This window comes from Genypterus blacodes, unplaced genomic scaffold (assembly GCF_046128005.1).
Source record: "Genypterus blacodes isolate CSIRO-AG114 ecotype Tasmania unplaced genomic scaffold, CSIRO-AGI_Gbla_v1 ptg000065l_1, whole genome shotgun sequence".
NCBI classification, from domain to species: domain Eukaryota; kingdom Metazoa; phylum Chordata; class Actinopteri; order Ophidiiformes; family Ophidiidae; genus Genypterus; species Genypterus blacodes.
Genome location: NW_027466877.1, coordinates 331,263 through 342,500, shown reverse-complemented (window position 1 = coordinate 342,500; position 11,238 = coordinate 331,263). Strand labels below are relative to the sequence as shown.

The 11,238-nt window shown below is 48.8% G+C and overlaps 1 protein-coding gene across 2 annotated transcripts in view; it reads left to right on the top strand.

The window, feature by feature from the left end:
- The window catches only part of efnb2a (ephrin-B2a), a 22,967-nt gene extending 16,266 nt beyond the window's left edge, over positions 1–6,701 (top strand). For both annotated transcript variants that reach the window (XM_076155186.1, XM_076155185.1), the window contains 2 exons: positions 517–630; positions 2,803–6,701. In XM_076155186.1, coding sequence (XP_076011301.1) covers positions 517–630; positions 2,803–3,206 — 518 coding nt within the window. In that variant the 3' untranslated portion in view covers positions 3,207–6,701. The remainder of the gene's footprint in view (positions 1–516; positions 631–2,802) is intronic.
- Positions 6,702–11,238: the final 4,537 nt, after the last annotated feature.

Here is an 11,238-nt window from a genome sequence, read left to right as displayed (position 1 = left end):
ACACACACACACACACACAGGCTGGAGGTCAGAGCTTTAGCTGAACTGAAAGGAAAGAAAAGACTGCAGATGAGTTCTGTTGTCGTTTAATTGAAGTGAAAATCGTCTCGCCGGCTCTGGAGCGGAGAAAAGACAGAGAAGAGGAGCTTAACCTGCGAGCACACGCCTCAGCAGAACACGCCTCCTCCATTCATCACCTCAGGTAGAGGAGGAGGAGGTCAGCTTCAGCTTCAGATACTGGCTAACAGCTGGAGCCACAAGGGACCAAGACCAGCAGGAGAACCAAACCTCAGGGCTCTGAAGACTCTGAGGGCTCTGAAGACTCTGAGGGCTCTGAAGACTCTGAGGGCGTTTATGGGGAGAAGGGAGCGCTTGTTGAGTCCTGCGATCATTACATCGCTTTTATATGAATTTAATACAGAAATCAGGAGGAATCTGGTAGAGGTTGAAGTGTTTTGTGTGTCAGAAGCGTTCTGTCCGTTAACCCTCCTGTGTCTTCTTCTTCTCTCTTCCCAGATCCCTCGGACCCGTACTCACCCAAAGACAACCCCACCAGACTACCCTACCCCCCCAAACATCCGGACAGCAAGGACGCCCACAAACCAAATAACGAAGTGCTGGAGAAGCCAGGTGAGCGGCGGCGCCTCGCTTTAATTGAGTGGAGGATTTATGGAAACAATTTGCTCTCAGCCGGCGTAAGAGTCGTGCTCTAAATGCCAGATAGCACCAAGAGGATACCGCTTAGTGTGTGTGTGTGTGTGTGTGTGTGTGTTTTTGAGGGGTATGGAAGGTGTGTGTGTGTGTGTGTGCAGGAAAGGTCAGCGATTCATCAGCAGGTAATTGAATGTTGCCCATAAAGCTGATAGGCATCTCAGGCTTCTCAAGGACTTCTGAGGCGTCGGCGTCCCGGCCGCCGCGTCGGAGCTCTGAGTCGGCTGGAAAGTGACATTTTCAGGAAAAACGATCCGATCGCCGTCTACCATCTTTAACGACGGCGGCCCAAACAGGGACGCCCGGGGCTGTGTGTGTGTTAGTGTGTGTGTGTGCGCTCTTATCTGACGCCGTTGTATCGCAGTTTAGCAAAATCAAAGCAGTCATTTCCCAGACGAGCCGCGTTCAGAAAAGAAAAGAAGGAGAAACAGGAAAAGCTGGAGGAGGGAAAACGCTCTGACCTACATAAACGCGTCCGTCCTCCCGTCCTCCTGTGCGTCTGTCTCTGTCCCGGTTCAGGGCGAGGCCGTGACCTCATCAGGCACCTTGTTTGTGTTTTGGCTGCCCGTCCCCGCCTGGCGCCGCTTCCTGCACACATCAGCATCTCGTCCTCCCTTGATTCGGTTTGAATGTCTCCTCCCGGCACATATGGGCGTCGCAGTGCCGCGGGGCAGAGCGTCTGAGGCAGAGCGTCTGAGGCAGCATAATCCCCTTGTAAAACAACCGACGGGGTCCTCGCTTTGGGCTGCCTGCCATCCGCCGCCTCCACTCCCAGGACCGCAGAGAAAGCAGTTTCTGGGCCCCGGGGAGGACGGCGGCAGACAGGGAGACACGGTGTAATCTGCCTGCTCAGGGAACGAGCACGCCCCCGTCCTGAGGGGGGGAGGGGGGGGAGGGGAGGAGGGCGAAAGAACCCGCCCTTGAGTGTTGGACGTGGACCAGAGTGTCCAGTGCTGCGAGCCAGAGCGCAGCCTGGTTTTCATAATTGATGTCTCCTGATGACATCCAATATCTCCGTCTTGTTTCGCTCCCTCTGGTGCTGTTAGTTAGGAAATGAAGTTACCTTTTTTATGTCTTTCAAAGCGCAATTTGTCTAAGTGCTGCTGCCACCGCCCCCCCCCCCCCCCCCCTCCTCCCCCCTCCTCCCTCCTCCCCCCTCCTCCCTCCTCCCGGCCGCAGGGTCTTGCCTAGCTCAGGCCGCACTCGCTCTCGTTTCAAGGTTGCAGCCTCACACCAGTTGAATGCGAATGGCCACCGATCGAATGTGACCTTTACACAAAAGCCTTAGAGAGGCCGAGAGACAGAGAGGCAGAGAGGCAGAGAGGCAGAGAGGCAGAGAGGCCGAGAGACAGAGAGGCAGAGAGGCAGAGAGGTAGAGAGGCAGAGAGATAGAGAGGCAGAGAGGCAGAGAGACTCAGAGAGAGAGTCCAGCCTGAGAGTCCGGACTGAGAGTCCGGACTGAGAGTCCGGACTCAGAGTCCGGACTCAGAGTCCGGACTCAGAGTCTGCCAGGCGAGACCCTGCCGCCGCAGAGTCCAGACTCAGAGTCAGGAGTCAGAGCAGAGAGACGCCTGAGGGGTCAAAGGTCCAGGCAGGAATTAGTTCTGACGGATGAAATGAGATGTTGAGACGTAGAATCAAAGAGACGGACAGCAGGAGTCGGTGTGAAGTGTGTTTACAGGACACAGCGTCCCTGGACAAACACACTCTGGACCTGAAACCTAAAAGCTTCATTTCTCCAAACCAATCATGGTTTCTAGAAATGTTGTTTTGGAACTTTTGGGAATTTAATTGGCAGATAACTGTAAACCTCTGTTCAATCTTTATCATTGAACCAAAGTGAATATAAGAGAAGGAACATTGATATGAATTAAATAAATAATAATAAATTAATAGTATAATAAATGTAATAAGAAAAAATGAAGGAGCTGAAATTTAGTTTAGTAAACAATCGATAACTCTTAAAGTTGTGGTCTACTGTTATTAAACTGTGTGCTGTATTGATCAGAGTATTGATCCGTGGCCTCTGTGTTTATCGGTGTGAGGAATGTAAACAAACACTGACTCTGCCCCTCCCCCTCCCCCCCTCAGGTCAGTCGCCCAGAGAAGGCGGCGGGAACGACACGGGCGAGAAGCCGTCCAGCATCAGCTCTGAGGTGGCCATCCTGGTCAGCATCGCCTCCGGCAGCGTCATCTTCATCATCATCATCATCATGCTGGTGCTGCTGCTGCTCAAGTACAGGCGGCGGCACCGCAAGCACTCGCCGCAGCACGGCGCCACGCTGTCGCTCAGCACCCTGGCCACGCCCAAGCGGGGCGGCGGGGGCGGGAACAATAACGGCTCGGAGCCCAGCGACATCATCATCCCGCTCAGGACTGCTGACAGCGTCTTCTGCCCGCACTACGAGAAGGTCAGTGGCGACTACGGCCACCCCGTCTACATCGTGCAGGAGATGCCGCCGCAGAGTCCGGCCAACATCTATTACAAAGTCTGACCGGGAACTTTGAAGAAGCGAGAGACGTTCTGGCACGATGCTCTGGCAGAGCCGGACTTTGGTTTTGGCTTGACTACGCCGGCACACCCGCAAACACTCGCTCGCTCTCTCTCTCTTTCTCTCTCTCTCCTTCCCTCCCTCCCTCTCCCTCTCTCTCTCTCTCTCTCCCTCTCTGTCTCACTCACTCTCTATCGACCCCTCCTCCTTTGCTCTCATTATGTTTTTCTTTCCTTATGAGAATTCTGGTTTGTTGGTAGTAAAGTGGAGAAGGAGAACATTTGGAGCGAAGGCTGCTACTGGAGAGAGAAGGAGCCGCTCTCCTTCTCCTTCACCTCCTCGCTCCGGTTTTCTTTGGTTTGTTTTTATTTTCCGTGCCCAGCGTCGCCTTTGCGTTGTGCGGCGGGACTGTGAGGCAGGTGTGCGGCGGGGGGGCGGGGCCTGTTTTTCTTTCCTTTTTTGGTCGAGGGACAGACGGACGTATGGAAACGGGACGAGAGGAGGAGACGATGGGATTTTGGCTTCACTTTAAGAGAGACTACTGCTCGGGAAAAGAGAGAGAAAAGAGGAGGAGGAGGCAAAGGAGGACGTGGGCGGGGCCATGGACTGTCACAAAATGGCCGCCCCAGACCAAGAGAGACTCTGGATTTTACCAGGTGGAGGTGGAGGAACGGAGGGAGGCTCTGGTCGGCTCCCTCCTGACTGACTCATGGAGATCACACACTCACCCCCTTATCACCCACATGCTCACCATCACACATGAACACACACACACACACACACACACACACACACACTCGCCCGCCCGCACACACAGACACACACTGTCTCGCCAGTCAATGTGAACTGTTTGGGTTCAGAGTGGATGACGTCATTTCTCCGCATGCCCACATCGTGTTTTTACTCTTTTTTTTTTTCTTTTCTTTCCGTGGAATTCTTTCAGATGTCGTAAAGTTTGAAAAGGAGAGATTCCCAGTTTTTTGTACGGTCAGAATTCTCTTTTCTTATCTGCTTTTATATCCTGTTATAGTTCAGACGTGCTTCATGTTTCCCATATCGTGTATCAGTGACGCTCAAAAGAAGGAAGCGAGGGGTCGGCTGCTTGGGCTCAGGTCGGCCCAGGTGGATTCTGGGAAGGGTGGAGGACTTTCCTACACATAGAGCAGCACTTTTAACCCATGTTGGTACCTCCACTCTCGAGATAGGGAGAGACTGGGAGAGCAGCTGTGTCCCGTCAGCCGGGGACAGCCAGAGGCAAACGGTAGCAAGGATTTGCCTCAGACTCCTGAAACCAGGAAGGCGCTTCAACTGGGAGAGACAAAGAACTCCAACTGGCCTTACGGACGTTTGGTTGGCGTCAGGAGAACACAAAGCCCCGGAGGAGGCTGGGGTTAGTTAGGGTAGTGGCTGAAACAGCTCTAGGTACTGTAATGTTTACCCCCAGGGGTCCTAGGATAGTTAGGCCCCTCCCCCCGCTGAGTGACCCCGCCCTCTCCTCCTCTTGTTGATAAAGCACAGGGACATCGACTCACCGCATCCATCAGCATCTCCATACTGAGAGTCTTGAGAAATAGATGTACATTAAAAAAGAAAGAAAAAAAGAAGCAGAATTTATTTATGATAAGAACACAGAGCACAGAGCTGTGAGAGGAGAAGAAGAAGAAGAAGAAGAAGAAGAACCAGGAGAACCAGGAGAGGAAGTCCGGTTCATATATTAGGGTAGAAGTGCACATTATGCAAGCTAAGTTTTGGATGATTTGATATCTGGACCCATGGAAGCTCATATGTTCTCACCCAGAGGCTCGGCCCCGCCCCCCCCGGCCCCAGGGGGCGGAGTTATCCCACCCAAAATAGCTCACATTGGTGCTCTGGAGGGCAGAGCGGCTGTGTCTCCCACACTCACTTGACTGTAGCATCTCCCAAAGGATCATTCCCACCGGTGCCCTCATGCTTCCTCTCCCAGTGTGTACGTGCGTGCGTGCGTGTGTGTGTGTCTCCACTCCGGCCACGTGTGTGTGATGCTAGACGCTCATTTCAGTTTGGATTGGCACCCGTCTGTGGCTGCAGGAACGCTGCGGCCGCTCGCCCCCGACATGAATCAGCCCATCGCCACATCTTCATTCGTTCATCGAGAACATCAAAGTTCACCGATAAAGCCAAGCCTTGTATGATCTGAGGTTTGTGCCTCTGAGAGGCTACAAAATCTGCAAATATGCAATTCTTATTTATTTTTTTAATCAATTCAGAGGAAAAAAAACAAACACCTATGGAAAGTGTTCTTAACCACTGAGAGATGTAACAACCAACAGAAGGACACAAAGCAAAGAAGGTCACACGAGCCTGCTGTTACTCCTGCGTTACTTCAGTTTCTAGTATTACTTTAACCTTTAACCCTTTCTGTTCTGACTGTGTGCCGTAGTACAAAAGGTAAACTGTGAAATACGAAAAGCGTCAAAACAACGAGATATCGCGCTCGGACAGGTATTTAAGAGAAGGCGAGAGGAAAAACAACAACACACTCACACACACACACACACGCACGCACTCACACACACACACACACAAACACACACACGGCGCAAAAACACACGGCTGTTTAGTTGCTCTCTGCGGCAGAATATGACAATCTTATTAGTTTCTTTAAAATCTGACGTCCTTCTCCCGGCCTCCGCTCGGCTAACGGTGTCCCCGCGTGTGGCAGCGATGCATGCTGGGAGTGTTAGCGTGCAGGCTGGGAGGAGCGCCTCAGGCTGTAAATGCCTTGCTCGTATGGTCAGCCCTCGGTCACTTGACTCAGTAATTTTGCACCGTACTTCTGTAGGTAAGAAACTGTAAATACATTAATGTTTGTATTGTATATGGATCCTGGGTTGTTACAATAGCCTTATTCACCTTTTTAGGAAAGTAAATGGAAGAAAAAACACGCAGAAAAAAATGGAATACACTTCAGTAAAACAGAGCATACTACTTTTTTGGTAAATAGCTTATGTAAATATTGACCAGAACCCAATAAAACATTTTTATAAACTCTTAAAGTAAGATGTTTTGTATAAAATCTGAATTTTTTGCTATGTATTTTAGCTAGCGCTCGTTGGAAAGCCCGTGTCCTCTCACTCCCTCCCCTTTTGCACTGTTTCCATGGTAATTTGGTTTAAAAAAAAATGAGAGAAAAGTTGCCAAACCGACTGCTGCATATTTGTGCCATACGTGTGTACCATAAATATTTATTGAATTAGTTTCTTTTTCTTTTTTTTTTTTTTTGTTTTGTTCAGTTTTATGATTTGATTTGAGTCCAGTTTGTAAGTAACACAGTATTATAACTGCATCCTTTTGTTTTGTCTCTTCCCTGAGTTTCTTTGGTCGTCATGGTTACCGGGTGGCTGTAGCCTCTTCTCTCCCCTCTTTGCAGTATGAGATGGTCAGGCTGTTGAAAAAAAATAAAGAAGAAAACAAAATGAAATGGTTTCAGCGTTGAAAAAGTCAAAAGAAATGAAAAAGTGCGAGTGACACACACACATTCCACCGTCTGTTACAAACTGAAAATGTTTTTCAATAAAATGTTTTTCCTATGGACGCATCGCCTGTGTGTGGCTTCATTCATCTGCTGCTTCAAAGCGGAGAACTCTGCAGCTGAAAAGGGTTTGGATGTGAAATAATTTGTAAACAAGAGTTTTTAATTGAATATTTGCAGAGAAAAGAAGTTTGTGTCTATTCTGCCACACAACTGATTTATTTTGGATTTTACCCTTCATAACAAATAACAAAATGTTTTCAGGTTTGGCAAAAAAATTGACACATTTTCATGAAAACAAAATGATTCATCTCGTCCATCAAAGGAGAATTGCTTTTTAAAGTGCTGCAAAGTTTAAGTTTGTAAATGGAGCAAAGTGGAAAATGAAAAATGGATCAAACTCATTTTCTAGGATATAAAAAAAATGATTTTTATTTTGGTTGATTTTTTTTTTGTGTTTCAGGCCTTAGAAGGATTTGTTTGTGGAAAATCAGCTGGAAAGTAGAACTCTAAAGTTTCAATTAAAAAACAAATCACTCAAAAAGAAATGTTAAGATATTTTATTCCTAATTGATTTTGTCTTGTAAGTCACAGGATGGTTTAGTGATCATGAGTGAATCATATCCGTGCAGGCCTAATGGAGGCCCGGCTGCTCTCTGCTCAGGAGCGGCTGATGGCTTAAAGCGGTGAGTCAGCGCTCCTGAACACAAGAGCGGCTCAGCTCGGCTCAGCCAGGCGGCCGGCCCGTACCGGCCGCCGTGCTGCCAGTGAGTCAGGAGGCAAACTCGCCAAAACACAGCGACTCAGAGTCGTCCAACCAGTACAGCAGCGAGCCAGACGTCCCCCCCATTACAGCTCAGCCGTGCCCGCCAGCCAGCGACCGAATCATCTCGTATAACCATCAGCCACTCACCACAGCTCTCTAGATCCACTGCGTCCAGCCAAACAGGCCGCTAGCCAGATAGTGGCCGTGGCAGCCAACTAGCCGGCTCGCCAGCGCTCCTGGCCAAATCCAGATTAGGGCAGTCGGAGTCTTGGCTTCGTTTCTGGTTGATCAGCTTTGCCACCAAGGTACAACTGTGCAGTATGAATCCTCACTCCTGATACTGCAGCTTTACGCTTTAAAGTTTTTGAAATCTTAATCCGCGTCGTGTCGATTCAGCCGCCGAGACGCCGTCGCCACCGCGTGCGTTTCAGACAATGGAGTGGGAATCCTGCACCGTTTCCGGCTCGGCCCCTGGATGCGGTGAGCAGACTGTGGATTGCAGGTGTTCCTTTCAATTTGCCAGTCCGGCTTTCACAAAACAGATCAGATCCTGGAAACTACGAGGCGGAGACTGTGTAAAGCTCCCCGGTTAGCGCCGCTTCCAGCACCACGGCAACAACCTGATGTGAAATATACCCAATGGAATACAAAATACAAGAGCAGAGGAGAGTTTGCCGTCTTCCTCCCTTTCTCTCCATCCTTATCTAATGTGCTATTATATCCTCTGCCTCTTCCCCGCCGAGTGCTGCAGATATTAAAGCTACGGGCGATATATTCATCATTCCTAACCACGTTGTCTTCACGCAGCTCTGTTTATGAGGCAGCGGGCTGGAAATGAGAATCTCTCCACAGCTCCACAGCTCCTTCCTGTTTATCAAAAAGGAGAAACAAATCTCACATGTTAAAGGCCAGAGGAGCATCAGGGTTTAACATGAAGGAGTATCTACCCGTCCTACACACGTCAGGCTGTGATTGTTGAGTCTTTAACGCCCTGAAGTCTCTCAGGTCATCGCGCCTTCTGGTAGGATGGAAACCAGAGCGACTTGTTTACTGGAGCTCTGAAGGCAGAATGGGAACGTCACAGTGGAAATCTTGTTTTACGGATGAGAGGAAACGACGGAACTCTTCAGTCTTCAGTTCTTCAGTTTTCTTAAGCAGGGAAGCTGGATTTTCACTGTGAACGTCTCAGATTACTGCAGATGAAGAAGCTCGACAACAATGTATTACGTGTGATGCTGACTGGCAGAACGAGCTCCATTGAACAAGAAGAATTATGCAGACATATTTTTCTGGTATTATTATTATTTCTTATATATAACAAATAAATAAGGAAATAATAGGAAATATAAAAATATAAACAATATTACAGTAGAGTAAAAAAAAGAAAATAGATTTTTTAAATTTTTATATTTTTCTTTGTTCTTTGTACATGTTGCAGTTTCTGTTTACAGAATATATAAATAAGAAGTGGAGACGTTCACACAGAAGTTCAGCGCTCGCAGGCGAAATCCGAGTCTTAGCCGCTAAGCTGGGGCGAGTCACAGCTGAGTCACACGAGGACGTGGACCGCCACCCCAGATTCAGGTCATGTGACGGCGATGCGGAGTAAACAAATAAGACACGAGGGTGCATGAACATGTTAGAGTGTGAGAGCTCATAATCCCTCTAGAGACTCCCTGTGTGTGACTCATCTGGGAATATGGAGTCCTCTCACAGGCGTGCACACATGAGCCACACTCAGTCACATCACAGAGGCTGCATGCTCCTCAACACGTCACAGGATCTATAGAATGATCCTCAACATGCAACGTCCTCATCAGAGCGTTCAAAGAAGCTTTATTAAGCACTGCCAAGGCCGACACGAACACAGGTTCAAATACAAAGAAGGTAGGTTTAATTCCCAAAAGAGGTCAACCAACAAGAACCACAATGAGACATGAAGGCACATATATGCTAACAGACCGACCCAAAATAAACACACAGAGACAACCACTGAACTCAACACCAAAGACCCTGAACGCCCCCCTGCTGTCAGAGCGCATGGTACGGTCCAGAGCTGGCTCCAGAAATCCAGGCTCCGCCCTCAGCTCCATGCTTTGTCCGACCAGGAAGGAAAAACTCCAACAGCATCCAGGTAACTCAGGCCAGGTCAATGTGTGTGTGTGTGTGTGTGTGTGTGTGTGTGTGTGTGTGTGTGTGCTTGTACTGTATACTAATAAACAAATTACAACCAATCAAGATAATTGTGTTCTCTGCCATATTCAGTCAGACTTTAAATGGGCCTAAGTGAACAGGTGGTCATGTGTGTGTGTGTGTGTGTGTGTGTGTGTGTGTGTGTGTGTGTGTGTGTGTGTGTGTGTGTGTGTGTGTGTGTGTGTGTGTGTGTGTGTGTGTGTGTGTGTGTGTGTGTGTGTGTGTGTGTATAAACGTGAACCTTCCTGCGCGTGGCTACGTCCAACACAAGCACAATGCTACAACTTAAACCATCCATACGTCAGCTGCAGCGTTTCAGTTTGAATTGACATGTGATTATTTATGAGCACTTGGGCGTGGGCGTGGGCCTGGTTGACACGCCGTCCAGGCACGTAAACACAGCCAACACCTTAAGCTAATGGCAGAGCGGTGTGTGTGTGTTGCGTCTCCGTTAGCGCGGCGCTCTCCGCTATGGTGCAGCTCCGCCCTCCTCCTTTGTTTGGATGAATGGGAGAGGCTGAAGCAGACAGAGGAACCACGAGAGGAACGCTGAGGCGGTTTAATCCCTCTAACACGCTTCCTTTGTGCGCCGCTCTATGATTATGTTTCAATTCCCTACTTTTCTGCGGTTTGAGAAGGAGGCTCAACCCCAGATCCTCACGGCTCTCGGGTTTGTTTTCCAGGTGTGACGTCATCGTCTGGTGGGTCTGACAGTGAAACTCCAACCAAAACAAGGAACACACCTGCACTTCCAGTAAGTAGACGGTGTTTGCTGCTGAGCTTTGGCCTCTAGCTGTCAGGTTGTGTAACATCGTGGTCATGTGATGTCTGCATCTGGTGTTTTCATGATTTAACTCAAACTGCTGATTTAAATTCACTAGATTAGTCAAAAACCATGAACCCTGTGCTGGCACGGATCCCAACGATTGATTTGATGCAAAGTAATGTGTTCAGACCTGTGTAACATGTCACCATGCACACACACACACACACACACGCACACGCACACACACACGCATGTAGCTTCATCACAAGTCTGACTGACTGAGAAATCGGGTCATGAATTGGGTCAACTGTTCAGAAGTTCTGCTGTGTCATTGGATCGCCTGATTACTTAATGGCAGGTTATTTATAGATGATTAATCACAGACCAAATAGTTTCTGTGTTAGTCACCAACCGCCACTTCAGATGAGACGAAACCCGTACAGCAACATTGTGCAACTCTTCACACACACACACACACACACACACACTCCTGTCTCACACTCAATGCTGTGTTACATAAAGGCCAAACGTATGGAAGAGGCTCCAGGCACCAAACTAATCCATGTCTGAGCTTCAGTCTCTCAGGTTGGCTTCTGATGGACTCTCAGTCTGGTTCTGACAATCTTACATGATAATAATGCTAAGATTTTAATCTCATTGTTCTCAAAAGTAGAAAGCAAATTGCAAAAAGATGAAGCAATGTCACAATTAGATGTCAATCAAACGCCCTGACAACAGCGGCTGCCTCGGTGCAGGAGTCCCTCCCTCCTGCTGTCCGAGGCAGCCCGGGAGCTGTCAG